The following is a 15,499-nucleotide window of genomic DNA, read 5'->3' as shown; positions in this document are numbered from 1 at the left end:
CTGGTGGGATAACCAAATGAAAAAAAAAAAAGAATACAGCCACCACATTGAAGGATTGGTAGGCTGCAATATATATATATATATATATATATATATATATATATATATATATATATATATATTATTCTATGTTCTTGCTTGCATTGTTGACTGATACATACTGTTGAGTAGTATATACTGGAGTCAATTATTAGCTTTGAGAGAGGGCTCTATTTTTTTATATCCAATGAAGAATATTTCTGTATTCACAATTTCTGCATAAAATAGATCATCTAGCATGGGCTACAGTTTTGCATACCTGGTAATCTCCCTCATCGCTTTGCAAGAGGATGTGGCCGTCTTTCCATTCACCTCCCGACTCTTCTCTAATTTTCCACAGTAACTTATTCTCTTGGCTAGATCTTCTTAGCACCTGCAACATTCCACCACTAGTTCCTGAAGCACGATAGCGAAAAACCAAGCAGAGGACACACCTGGGCTGGTGCATTTTGGGGCTTATTAAACGTGCATGTTGTCCCTCTCTTCTTCCGCTGCTGGGCAGACGTAAATAGTTTTTACTGCTCACTGAAATAAACAATTTAAAAAAAGCAGTTTTTTTTTCATTAGCTTTACTTCCAACACATAATGAATCAAATTTAATTAGAGTGCCAGATTTACTTACTAGTATATTATTATGATTGTTTATCGATACATTTGAAGGCTACTTAAGCATTTACATGCAAAACCTACTATAAAATTATGCAATACAAAAGGTAAATTAAGAAGAAATCAAGAAATCAAAAGTGGGTACTGTTGTTTTAGTGTGGGAATGTTGCTGTAGTTTTAATAAATTATCCCCAGTACTTTAGTTCCCCTGAGCTCAATCTTAGATAATGGTAAGTAAAAAACAAAACAAAAACCACATCTGCTCAACACAAACATAAATGAAAGGAAACAGACCACAATGCATGATCCAGAACAATTAATCATAGGATTTTGATCTAATCGGAATTACAAACCTGCATCATTGCAACTCTGCTGGTATGAGTCAAAATAGGCTGATTAACATAAATTCTACTTTTATTGATCTCTCTGATATAATCTGGATTGGACAGCTATTACCTTTATTTTTCCACATTACGAAAAAATTATTGAGTTGACATTGCTGACATTTTTTTCTTTTTTTATGATTATTACTTTTTATTGCTGCTCCAGGGCAGCCATGCTTATCCTTTCAAAACTTAGTAAGTAAAGGGTTCACTCTATGGGTTAGGTTAAGTTGTAGGGTTGGGTGTTAAATGTAAGGAAATTGGTCAAGTTTAAGGTGTGGGAATGATAGTGGTAGGGGTGGGGATGGTTGCAGTAAGTGTTACAGGCTTGTTTTTGTTGTTAGGTAGAGTTGTTAGATTAGCATACACACTGCTTATTTTTGCCAAAATTGGTACATGGGGAGTGTTAATTGTATAAAATGGTGCTTTAGTGTAGAGAACACATGTATATATACATGTTTATATATATATATATATATATATATATATATATATATATATAACATTTTCATGCAAAATATTCCTAGGGGTTTAAATAGATTCAGAAATGCCAGACCAGCTGCTAGTTAGTTTTTCAAGCTCGGAACTGTAACTTATGGCTTTTTCAAGAACTTCAAAACAGTTTTCTGGAACTAAAAAGAAGGTGTGCCTTATCCACCCCGAAGTCACAAGTTCTCAGTGTCAGCACAAGCTGTAGAAGAATACAGATACCCCTTCTGTCCTTCGCTGTCAGATGTGACCGCTGTAGGAATTCTTGGTCCCCAAGCATGAAAAGCATTACCAGGGACTGTGACAAATCTTTCTTTCCAGGCACAGTTTTGATGCATGAGAGCAGCTTCTGTGAGCAGTTAAAAACACTGAGCGCTTTCTGTTCTGGGATAGCCTACACTCAATGTTACTGTCATGGGTGCAGGGTGCAAAAAAAAAAAAAACCTACAAAGCCTGACGAGAAATTAACTTTCCAGAGGACCTCAACACTGTAACTCTTTCATTGCCTTGGATTTACAATTACTCATCTTGTGTAGCTTTTAGATATTCTTTATTCATATTAAAAATACAATTTTAAATTAAATTAGTGTTTTCTGAGATTCTTACATTTATGTCTACATGCACAGCACTGTTTTTTGCGTTTACTGCATACCAGCAAATGGCAGTTGTGTTACCTCACAAAACTGTATGCATTTTAATGTGAACCTGTGCTTTGCCACCCCTGTTGCATTTTATTGCAGCCCCCAGAGCTGTATATATTTACCTTCCAAAGCAACCATTTTACCTGGGGAAGCAAAATGATATACCTTGTACATTGAGATATGGAGGGGCATGTGACTGAAGCCCTGTATACAAGCTCGGTTTTCTCGGCGGTAAAAAGTCTGCAGAGAAAACCGAGGGGAAACCCGAGAACCCTGCAGGAAAACTGCCATGGATCGCTGGCCGGGAATCCCGGCCTTGTGTATGCTCCATCGGCACTGCCTCGTAGTATTTCCCATTGGTAAGTAGTAGATCTGGACAGGAAAAAAAACGCCGGGAATCCCGATGGGAAAATAGAAAGCATACACACGTCTGGGTTTTCCCGGCCAAAAGCTCTCCTGGCAGTTTTCCTGCTGGGAAAACGGGTCATGTGTACGAGACTTTACTCCTGTTCCTCTGACATGATTGCACCGGTGGTTAACAATTGGCCACTCAGACATCAAGTGCTCTCATATGGTGGTGGGGGGAGAGTTCTCAGCCTAAATGTTGAGATTTGGGGCTCACACACGACTACTTTTTATTGCTTCCATGTGTGGACAAAGTGGCAGTGAAGTAAATACAACAGTTAAAGGGCCCAAAATTAGGTGAACATTTTACTTTTTCTTGTACGACCAAATCACAGATTTCCTTTAGTGGCGTCCACATGAACGCTATGCTATGTTTCAGTCCCAATTGCTAAACTATTCGATATATGGGTAGCCCTTTGGGCAGCGCTGACACTCAAAACCACATAAATGTGTAAAATGTATGCAGCCTGCGTTTAACAAATGAAACAGAGATGCATAAAACAGTGTTTGGTCCTCTTTAAGTCAGGCAAAGCTATTGGTCATTGCACAGAATGATAAACCCACAGTTAAACCACAGAAAAATATAGTTAAGATTTATTATTCTGATAGGAGGCTGACTTGGCACAAAACCATGTGGTAGTTTTTCACAGAATAACCATAAATTCTGCAGCTAGGGCTATGTTATTCCCTAAAATAAACAATAGAGCAATGATTTCATTAGTCAAACTTAATAAGTGTCGGCATCTAACAGCTCTGGATGCATTATGCACAGGAGATTATGCAGCTAACAGCATAACACTTGATATTTCCATGGCGTTGACAAACGTATTCACTGGACTCTTGCAGTTCTGCCTGCAGGCAATGTCATGTGTATATAATTTACCCTGGAGCCTTCTGGCATCTCACATTTTATAACTTTCTACTAACTGACATATATATTTATATAGTATACATAAAACTATAGAGTTGGGAAGACTATATATATATAGGTTTCCCAACTCTTCTGCTGCTCATTCTTATATTTTAAATAAAGGCAGCACTGGCAGTTTGCATATAACTATTATAAATGGAAATAAAAGTTACCAGCCTTTCATATTATCACCGGGTTTACCTGTGGGCTCTTCTATTAAACAGCTGCATAGTATATGGCACATAAAAGGTTAACAAAATAACAGGCAATTATATTATCTCTGGGGAGAGGAAATGAAAAGCAAAATGCTGCATAGGTTATAAAAATAGGCTCTTCCCTTCATGCAGAAGGCTCATTATATTAATTAAACATTATTAGGCTGATGGAGATGGGCAGGCAGTGATTTCTATAGAGACTGTTGGTAAGTGTTCTTTCTGTTGCTGTGAGCACCTATTCGCTGCACAGGGGCCTTTTCCAAAATGGATTGCTGACCCCTTTAGCACTGGTGGAATACTTCAAAAGACACCTAACATGCCTAGGAATATAAAACAGTATTTTTCTGTGTATTCCTTCAAACACATGAGCTTTTTTTTTTATTTACTGAAGTGCCAGTGTTTCCGAGTTCCTGTATCATTTAAAGGCTTCTATGATCTATTTTGTATGTTGTGGAAAACATCACTTAAAAGCAACTTGTCGGAAATAAGGGAACTACTGCTACTGACTTGTTTCTTGTCCTTCTTACTTTACTACTTAGTAGGCCATTGGGAGTTGGGCATGTCCTCTTATGCTTTGTACACACAATGGGAATTTCCGATGGAAAAAGTCAGACTGACTTTTTCCATCGGATATTCCGATCGTGTGTAGCCCCATCTGAGTTTTTTCATCGGATATTTCGAGGAATTCCATCGGAGTTTAGATATAGAACATGTTCTATTTTACTCCAATGGAATTTCGTCGGAATTCCGATGTGAAAAAAGCCTGATTGTGTGATTTTCTTACAGCATTGGACCTGCTATGGTAGGCAAACTCTCCCTCCCACTTAGCACATAGGAAGCATGTGCAAATAAGTCTGCTACTGATCTTGAAGTTTATATTAATGACAAGCAGAGGTTTTTTGTTTTTTCAACAAAAATTAATATTTTAGTTTTTGGTTGACACAGGAGAGTTGACAAGCTTGCTTTGCGTAAACACGGTCAAGACCAAATCTCCTTGTTCTCAAACGCGGTGATAGACAACACATACAATGGCAGGGGAAGTTCGATTCCACTGGCACAACCCTTTGGGGCTGCTTTTGCTAATCTCATGTTACTGCGTGTTAAGTAAAAGTTTGGTAGGAGACGATTTGCACTTTTCAGTCTGTTACAGCGTGACAAATGTGCTATCTCCATTACAAACACTACTTTTACCGAAGGTGCGCTCCCGTCTCATACTTCATTCTGAGCATACATACAAACGTGTTTCTCGTTGAAAACCAGCCCGACGAGGAAATTGAGACTCCCGTCGAGGAAAAAGAGAACTTGTTCTCTTTTTTCCTCGTCGAGTTCCTCGACAGTTTCCTCGATGAAAAACGTACACACGACCGTTTTCCTCTGCAAAAAAGCTCTCCCACCAAGTTTCTTGATGGATTCTGTCGAGTTTCTCGGTCGTGTGTACGAGGCTTCAGAGTTTCTTCTACTTCTCAGGGACTCCGGCAGTGGGGTCAGATCCCTGCTTTTAAATTCATAGATCTACATACCGGTCATGTCCATTTCAAATGTATCCTGCTGTCTTTGTTGGATCTATTATTTATTTTATGATAAGGACGTATTAAGAGAAGAAGGAGCATGCCAGGGTGGGCGAGAGCAGAGACAAAAAAAGGCAGAGATCTCAATACTTAAATTGTATGTAAACCTCCCATACACCCAGTGAAGTGAACAGCCTCAGATGATACACAGGGATGAACCAAATCTCCCTACATGTATATCTGCTGTCTTCACATTCATATACTGTTTAGAAAAATGAGATCATGTTATGAAATGTTCTCTTCCTGGTTAACACAGAGTGTGATGTCTGGGCATACAGCTAAGATAGCCAACATTGCTGATTGGAGGAAAAACACACACCCCCTCTCATCATAGGCAGAGACTCTCAGAGGTGTTTTGTAATAGGACCTGCTCCCTGCTAATCTATTTTAGAAACCTCCCCTGACTGAAGATTCAGGCTGCTTTTGCCTAAAGTGCTTGAGAATTTGTCAGTAGTTGTCAGGCTGATAACAGAGGAACAGTTCAGGAGAGAGCTACGAGACTTAACTCATTGAAGCGAGATAACAAAATACTGCAGATATATGTGCCCAGCTCAAATTTCATGAATTGAGTTTACATCCACTTTAAGTCTCAGGCTTCCAGATATATCTTTTAATAAAATATTACTTTTGGACAGAAGACCCTTTAGTTTATATTTGTTTTCCCCTTTGGACAGCAGACCCTTTAGTTTCTATTTGTTTTTTTTACCCCAGTATCCCAAAGTAACAAATCAGAATACATCTTGTCATACTGTGTGAACAGCATGAATTCTGACTGATTGTCATAGAAACAAATGAGAATAAATCTTGTCCTGGTGTGACTTGAACAGTATGAATTCTGATTGATGGCTATAGCAACAAATCAGAATTAATCTTGTCCTGGTCTGATTTAGATAGTGTGAATTCTGATTGATGGCTGTAGGTAACTAAAGTTAAGTGAGCACTGCTTGTTGAATAAGACTGCTTATCTTTTATATGAAATTTAAGAAAATATAGATGCTTTGCAGTATCATTACACAATGTATTGTGTCCTAGTGCAGTGATGGCGAACCTTGGCACCCCAGATGTTTGGAAACTACATTTCCCATGATGCTCAGCTACACTGCAGAGTGCATGAGCATAATGGAAAATGTAGTTCCAAAACACCTGGGGTGCCAAGGTTCAACATCACTGTCCTAGTGGATCAGACTGAAGTTTTGTCGTTTTAAATGTAATATCATTACTCATTTGTATTTTCAGACGTTGCTCTTGAGAGTTTTACTCTGTAGGTACAAGGCAGGAAAGAAACAGTATGTATTTCCTTATATAGATAACACTACATATAAACATTCAAAAGTTTGGTTGCTATAGTACCATCATTAAGGCATTCTATGGATTATGCCGATAAGTATATCCCTGTGACAAATCCATAAGGGACACTTGTGAATAGTATTACGTTAAAATTAATTATCATCGTTTAGGCCATGAAAAAATATTGTGTACTCTAGAAGCTTGTGCTAAAGAGGTATAAACTGTTTTGAGATTTTGGCGTCTGCAGAGTAAGTTGAATGTACACACATGTTGGATTTTTCCTAGTCTCAGAATGACCTGTTACATGTCAATATAATGATTTTTTTTTACTTACCAGGAACGGAGCTTGAATGCCCCATCCATGGACTATTAGGATGGAAAGACCACGTAAAATCAGCTTCAATATCATGCGTCCAGCTGCACACATCTTCTGAATGGTCAAAATTGCAATGAAATCCCGATGGGACCTGGCAATCTACAAGGTAAGAAAACACAAGTAGACAGGTTTTAATGATGCTATTATATCCCTTTTTTTCTTTATTATCCACTGCTAAATTGCTAAAGCTGTGTGGTGTATGAAATCCTTGCCTTCTGGGATCCTTTTAGTTGGCTCACATGTCTTAAATCTGACATTCATTTTGATAGACTGAAGCCCACCTAATCCCACCAACAAAACAAAGACAGAGAGCCTTGGGGCACACATAATCAGACTGAATCTTCCATACAAGACTCCATACAATAATGCCTTCTTGGAAAATACGAAAGGATCTACTTATAGACAGAGCTACTTGCTCATTTCTTCATGCATACATAACCCCACTTACAAATATGGAATTTCTTAATGCTGCTTGGATAATAGGGTATTAGTCAATGTAACAGAATTAGAATAAGACTTGAAATAAATACTGTATTCAGGTCTTTATTTCTACATAGCTACTATGGATGGCACACAAGTCAATGACAGATCATGTTGCAGGTTGTCAGTAATGCTTTCTTGTATATAGTAACACATTCCACTTTACTGCCCTGCTGCTCCAATCTGAATGAATGAAAATCAATCTGCTAGTAGTCAGGATGCTAGTTTGCTCTTCTCTTCTAGTTGTCTGTTAAAAGTGTACAGAAGTAGGGTACTTTCACACTGAGGCGCCTGGTGCGCTGGCGGTAAAGCGCCGCTGTTTTTAGCAGCGTTTTACCGTTGTGTTTGCCGCAATTTTTGGGCACTAGCGGGGAGATTTTAACCCCCTCTAGTGGCCGAAGAAGGGTTAAACCCACCTGCAAAAACGCCGCTTTTGGAGGCGCTACCCCACTGTGGAATCTAAGGGGTTAATCCTCTGCATTGTGAAAAAAGGTTGTTTGATCTTGTATCCTCTGCTCCTCCCCTTCTTTCACTGTCCCCAAACCATCTCCTGATAGAACAGAGGCTAGGGGACAAGCTGCACATGCTCAGTATGGTTTGTATTGCTAGAGCGTTATTTTTTTCCTGGGAGAGATCAGCATAGGGCCAATCAGCATGGTCAGGGGTCCTGCAGCCTTATAGGACAGTCAGAGCAGAATGACAACTCCTCCTACAAGCTTTAACCAGACACTGATACAAGTCAAAGACTGCTCTAACTGCTGATAGATAAGAAAAGGTGTTTAGCAGTTTTTATTTAATAAACAATTGCATTTCCATGTTCTGTGGGAGACCAGATATAGTGAATGCAGGGTCCTGGGTTTAGTAACACTTTAATAGCTAATCATTAGCACTGACTTTCCCTATAAGCTAACAATAATGGAGAAGGCAAAACTAAATGGATTTGTACAATTTCTGTAGTTTGCAGTGTTTTGGTAGGGAGTTTCTTTGATAAATTATAATTATGTAAAATGTGCATTAAAAAAAGCTTTTTATGTTGAATAAAAATTGGTGATCAATCTACAAATGAATAGTTACCTTCAGTACCTGTAGGTTCACTAATGTCCTCTTCTGGAACCACAATTGTTGTAGTTTCCTCAGTTTTGATAGTAGGCTTCACTGTCTCTGAGGTAGGTTTGGTTTCTGCCAAAAAAAAAGTGACATATGAGTTGAGACAAGCAATGCTTTAAGGATATTATGCAAGCAACAACATTTACAAATGATATGACTAATGCAAATTCAATTACTACTTATTTGCTTAATCCTGACATAACCTGCAGGGTCCATTTCCAACAAATGGACCCCATTAGTAAACCTAAATACAATTTTTTTCTTAAATAGTCTTAACTTGCTTATGAAATGTTTACATGACAACAACTGCTGCTCATACTTGCCCACTTATCCATTTGTTTCACTAAAGACATCAAAGCCTCCCACTGAAGCCAATGTCTAATATTACACCCCTTACATAACATGGTTTGAAGTCTGCTAATGTTACTAATGGCTGCTTGCTTTCAAAGTAACTTTTTGGTTGAAAAGATTGTTTGCCATCTTCAGCAAAAAAATACCCAGTAATGATTTTATATATATATATATATATATATATATATATATATATATATATATATATATATATATATATATATTTTTATCAACCCTCTCCAATATTCTAGAAAATATCTTTGAAGTCAGATTCTAGATACCCTACACTGCTATTTTATGCATATTGCATCTAAGAGGGGTAATAACCAGGGAAAACAGAAAATACGAACAAAGGAGTTAAAGGGGTTGTAAACCATCCTATGCATTAAAGTGAAAAAACTTCTGTCAGTCACCGGCCCCCCAGCCCCCATGGAATGTCCCACGGCGAGGACACGCAGTCTCTGCCTGGGGTTCTCAGCTCTTGATTGGATAGATTGATAGCAGCACAGCCATTAGCTCCTGCTGCTGTCAATCAAATCCAAAGACACGGGCGCCGGGCGAGTCCTACATTCGGTGGCTATGAATGCCATATGCTGGACACAGGAGCACGCCCGCAAGGTAACCCCCTGGGAGAGCGCTTATCCTTGGGGGTTATCTGATGCAGGGAGGAGCCGCGAGAGCCACCAGGGGACCCCAGAAGATGGCGTTCGGGGCCACTCTGTGCAAAACATACTGCACAGGGGAGGTAAGTATGACATGTTTGTTATTTTTTTTATTCAAACCTTTAGTATTTATTTAAGGTACTTATATAGCGCCGTCAATTTACGCAGCGCTTTACATATACATTGTACATTCACATCAGTCCCTGCCCTCAAGGAGCTTACAACCTAATGTCCCTAACACACATTCATACACATATTAGGGCCAATTTAGACAGGATCTGACTAACCTACCAGCATGTCTTTGGAGTGTGGGAGGAAACCGGAGTACCCAAAGGAAACCCACGCAAGCACAGGGAAAAAATGCAAACTCCAGGCAGATGGTGTCGTGGTCGGGATTTGAAACAGCGACCCTTTTTGCTGCTAGGTGAAAGTGCTAACCACTACACCCCTGTGCTGCCCATCACTTTAAACAGTCACACAGGGGGTTGATTTGAGTGCAAAATCTGGTGCAGTTCTTAATAGAAATCAATCCGCTTACAGTGTTTTTTTTTTTTTTTTGTCATATCTTAATTGAACAAGATAAGGGAGAAGCTGGTTGGGTACCATGCATGCACAGCTGCATGAGATTTTGCACTCTCCAGTTTTAGTAAATCAACCCCACAGTGACCATTTAGGTTTTGTCTTTTTTAAATCTTTTTTTTTTCTATTGTCATGTTTTTCTTCTAACAAGCCAGACAAATCTGTGGTGGTACTGAAGGAGTTAACCAATGTTCTTACTGGACTATTACATCCATGTGTTCTACACCGAGAAACCAACTCCAATGAAAGCTGAACTTGAATGGAACAAAAACCTGCCAAAATCTCTGATGTGAGGATAATTTGCTTTAACAAAATAGAAGAAAAAAAAGGACGCTTTGATCCTTATTCTCTCTTTGGTAAGAAGTTTCGTTATAAACTAACGGTAGTTGTGAGTCTTTGTTCTAGCTAGCAGATCTGATGTTTGCCAATGGATTTGAAAGACTGAAGCAATACTATAAAAGGTAATGTATTTATTCTTCAGTTAGGATTAGCAGATGGCTCGCAATTTAATGCCAGGTTGCTGATTTTTAAAAGTAGAAATATCTCTCCAGATGCCTATATATGTTTAACTCCAACTAAGTCTGTGTCATGCCCTGAGCATTTTCTCTGCTCTTCTATCTTCTACTATCATCACTACAAGTAAAAGAGAAGAAGGAATTGGTGAAACAGACAGGGAAAGATTCGTTATAATAGTCTGAAATTACATTCCACATGTATCCTAGATAAAATTGTACGAAGATGTCATTTGAACAGGCAAGAATTTATCTTTATATACTCAGTAACCCTGCTGCCTGATACTTCAAACGCAGCCCTAAGGAATTGTTGGACGGTGCGTTTATAAAAGGAATTTTTGTTCAGTTGGTGAGATGGCTGGAACTAACAGAACTGAACTAAACAGCAGAATAAAATATTAGACCAGTGTGCACCTCCAGACTCTTGTCTAGGACGACTCATATGGGAAAACTTAAACAACACTATCTGACCCAGGGATCTGTTTCTTATAATCTCCAGAATGGAGTTTTCCGTTCTCTACCCCTATAGCATATCCTATGTCTTCAGCTAGGGAATATAAAAAAAAATATCCATAAATAGTCCATATCCAAATGCCACTATTACACGCAATGGCAAATAAATATAATGTCTGCCCTAGTGGAAAATATGCAACCAGATTGTTATACAATGTTAGGGATAGTTTAACAAATCTCCTGAGGGCATCTATATACTGTTTTGAGGTTTTAATGGTGCATAAATGTAAGACAAGACTGGAATGTCCAGTATATAAAAGAGCCACCTGGTCATACTCTAACTGAGGAATGCATAGCTTCTTTCCTGCTACAACTGCCCAGGCAAAACTCACTAAGTACTATAGATAAATAAAACATTTTCTCAATATTGTCTGCTGTAAACTGTTACTAAGAAAAAAAATTAAATACTTAAAGTGTCAAAAACTATCTTAAAGTCTATGTTGAGGAACAAAATGCCAAATGAATACATCAATACAATACATGCACATTTCCCTATATCTCATACATTTAAAGGGGTTGTAAAGGTACAATTTGTTTTCCTAAATAGCGTCCTTTACCTTAGTGCAGTCCTCCTTCACTTACCTCATCCTTCGATTTTGCTTTTAAATGTCCTTATTTCTACTGAGAAATCCTCACTTCCTGTTCTTCTGTCTGTAACTCCACACAGTAATGCAAGGCTTTCTCTCTGGTGTGGAGTGTCGTGCTCGCCCCCTCCCTTGGACTACAGGAGAGTCAGGACGCCCACTAACACACAACTCCTTTCTGTATCTGCAAGGTAGAGAGCATCCTGACTCTCCTGTAGTCCAAGGGAGGGGGCGAGCAGGACACTCAACACCAGGGAGAAAGCCTTGCATTACTGTGTGTAGTTACAGACAGAAGAACAGGAGGTGAGGTTTTCTCAGAAGAAATAAGGACATTTAAAAGCAAAATCAAAGGATGAGGTAAGTGATGGAGGACTGCACTAGTGTAAAGGAAGCTATTTAGGGAAAAAAAAATGTACCGTTACAACCCCTCTAAAGATACTGCTAGTGCAGAAAAATACCTGTTTATCTGCCTGAAATGCACTCAGGTCCTAATTTCTTGTGGCCTGACAACACACGGCAATTTTGTGGACTGAACGGTGTCATCCCTGCCCTGTTGTATTTAGGTAACCTTCCTACTTCTCATTCCCTCCCACCTCTCATTTCCACAACATAGGGTCTTATTGTTTTCTAGATAAGAGCTGGGAGGGCTAATTAGATTCCTTTAGATAACACAGGAGAGCTTTGAAATTCTTAGGCCTCGTACACAAGACCAGTTTCCTCGGCAGAATCCAGCAAGAAACTTGGTGGAAGATTTTTTTTGCCGAGGAAACTGGTTGTGTGTACATTTTCCAGCGAGGAAACTGTCGAGGAACTCGATGAGCTAAAAAGAGAGCATGTTCTCTTTTTCCTCGACGGGAATGGAGAAAATTTGCTTGTCGAGCTCCTCGACAAGCCTAACAAGGACTCGACGAGGAAAACGATGTGTTTCGCACGTCGAGTACCTCGGTCGTGTGTACGAGGCTTCACATGCTCGAAATATATTTTTGGCAGTTATTACACAGATATAACAAAACACATCTCATTGTATATTTAACAGACCAAAAGTGTTTAAAGAAAATCATTTATTTGTTAGGGTTTACATATACTTTAAACATTCGTCTTATACTACCATTCTGAACACACAATTATTTTCTTTCACTATACTTACTCATCCGGTTTAATGAATGAGTACAATTTTTCTAATATTATAAATAACTGCCTGCCGTGCTTTTATAGAGAACAGTTCTCATCAGTCTTCTTGCTCTTGAAGAGCTTGCAGTCAGATGTCTCTATAAAAGATACACATATAGAGACCAAAAGAGCTAAATCTAAAATCCCTGTGCCGCAACACAGTCCAACAACACCACAAGCTTTTCTTTTATGTTTATCATTTAATGAAGAATAAAAAGCAACTTTATACCCAGGATATCCAATTAGAAGCATTTAAGTGCAATGTAAATTGTGTCTTTTGTTCTAAAGCAACACTTGTAACTAGCTGGCAAGCCTAATGCATTTGTAGTCATGTTGATGCTCTCAGTATCAGTTTATTATAGCTATGAAAGCTATTTACTACAAAGCAAAACTATACTGTCATTCTACAAGTATTAGGCCTTATTTTATATTTATAATTCCACACATATTCAGAAAGAAATTCAATCAAATAACCTAATTACACCCAATGTAATGTTACATTATGTAACTCATAACATAAAGTCGGCCCCTGAGATGCAATATGCAATGAAAATGGGTTTCCATTTCCATTACTTAGGTTCCTCACATCTAGAAAAATAAGCAGAACAGCTTCTCTTTTTCAATTCATGGGTTCTCTTTATAGCCCACACCCCCCATCAATACTTAGGCCCCGTACACACGACCGAGGAACTCGACGTGCCAAACACATCGAGTTCCTCGGCGAGTTCAGTGTGGAAGCCGCCGAGGAGCTCGGCGGGCCGACTTTCCTCATTGAACAACGAGGAAATAGATGTTCTCTTTTCGGCCCAACGAGTTCCTCGACGGGTTCCTCGCTGAAAAGTGTACTCACGACCGAGTTTCTCGGCAGAATCCAGCTCTGACCGAGTTTCTGCCTGAATTCTGCCAAGAAACTTGGTCGTGTGTACGGGGCCTTACTCTTTTCATGTTGCCCTACACTCCACATTGCCTACTACAGCCCCAAATATAATGCCCTGTGTAAGTAATGTACAAGTTTGAGTCAAGAGCTTACACATTGCTAAGGCCTTCACCCTGTCCCCATGTGACTGTGCATGGCTCTAGCAATTGGCCAGTCAAGTGAAGTGTATTATAGGATGCAGGGGAGAAGGTCCAAGAGCTCCAGCAGATGAGGACATGGGTCATAAAGAGAACTTGTTCCTTTTACTGGTATGGGCAAATGACAGACTTACTTTAATTTAAACTTCCTGTATAAATTTCACTTGGTAATTAGTATCAGGGTCTTAATATGAAATAACGTGATACAGTCAAGCCTGCCATTTTTGGTTTCCCCAAAAAAACAGCTGAAACTAGCACATCACAGCTACAGCCTGTCCTTTAATTCCAGTCCAGCATATAAGCACTTGTCCAGTCTAATATAAAAAGTATAAATAGAAATATTTAAAAATCTTCCGCTAATATGATTATACTATTGATGTGAACATCTTCAGAGTAAACAATCCTATTTAAGGAAAAACGTAATTTACGTAAAAATATTATATATAAAAATGAGGTTTGATGCTGAACTTCCCATGTGCTGTAAGACTTAACTCAGTTGACACATACTTATCGAGTGAGGTGGTTGGTGTGAATGGGAACTGGCCAGGAATAGTTGCTAATTAACAAGCGGAAGGTGGTGAAGGCATTTCCTTTTTCAAAGAACCAAATCTAGCTTTATAAATAACTCCTGTGAAAGGAAGCCCACCATTCACATGCCTATAGGCCTCATAACCACAGCTCAGAAATGAAGCAAGCAGAAACAGCTATCGCCGACTGCCTTTACTATATATGTGGCTTTATGATGTACAGTAATGCTATGGGGGTCTTCGATAAGAGGATGGCAAAAGCCACAAGCAAGTTAGTTGTGGTCAACTTCACAGAGGAACTCAGCCCTATTCTTGTTAAATACACTGTATGTTTAGTTACATAAACATGAGTTAATAAAGGAAAAACATGATAAACATGAAACGATGTTGTTTTGCTAACAGCTTTAACATCTTATACAACTCATGAATAATCAGTAATGGAGACCAACCTTAAAGAATTTTCCTATGTTTGGTTTTCAGACTTCCCTTTCAGAAGTATTTCCTTTTGTCTAGCCTGGATCCTTTTTAATAACTACTTGTTACGCCTATAATAACTTCCTCACATCATCGTAATACCCCTATTACAGGCAATTATGTTTCAATACTGAAAACACTGGAATAGCAGGGGCCCATGTAGAAACCAAGTGGGCATCTAATTAGGTTATTTATCACGCTAACACGCTTGTTAAAAACAACACAGGAAGAGTTGAAACACTGGCAAAAGAAAGTTTTGTTAATATTCACAAAATAAAAAATATAGTTCTTTGGGCTCTAAGAAGGCCACACACACACACAGACAGACATTTTATTCAATTATAGAGCAAGATAGATAATGAATCAAGAAAAAAAAAGACTACGATAGCAGATAAAAAACATCTGGAAAGTAATTTAGCTCAGTTGAAATTTTGATCATGTTCAAAAAAACATGCATGTGCAGAACAAGGGATCTTCAGTGGTCCAATGATTTGTAAAGGAATACATGACCAACTCTATCAGCCTTGAGTGCCTTCTTGGTAATGAC

General features: G+C 38.7%; 1 protein-coding gene across 3 annotated transcripts in view; it reads right to left on the bottom strand.

Moving 5' to 3' along the window:
- The window catches only part of NRP2 (neuropilin 2), a 181,308-nt gene that overhangs the window by 50,587 nt on the left and 115,222 nt on the right, over window positions 1–15,499 (bottom strand). For 2 of the 3 annotated variants that reach the window (XM_040357294.1, XM_040357292.1), the window contains exons 11-13: window positions 8,474–8,578; window positions 6,878–7,018; window positions 299–564 (exon numbers count right to left, since the gene is read on the bottom strand). In XM_040357294.1, coding sequence (XP_040213228.1) covers window positions 299–564; window positions 6,878–7,018; window positions 8,474–8,578 — 512 coding nt within the window. The remainder of the gene's footprint in view (window positions 1–298; window positions 565–6,877; window positions 7,019–8,473; window positions 8,579–15,499) is intronic. The other variant, XM_040357293.1, reaches the window with a different exon arrangement.

This window comes from Rana temporaria, chromosome 6 (genome assembly GCF_905171775.1).
Source record: "Rana temporaria chromosome 6, aRanTem1.1, whole genome shotgun sequence".
NCBI classification, from domain to species: Eukaryota; Metazoa; Chordata; class Amphibia; order Anura; family Ranidae; genus Rana; species Rana temporaria.
This window is presented reverse-complemented; position numbering and strand designations above follow the sequence as displayed.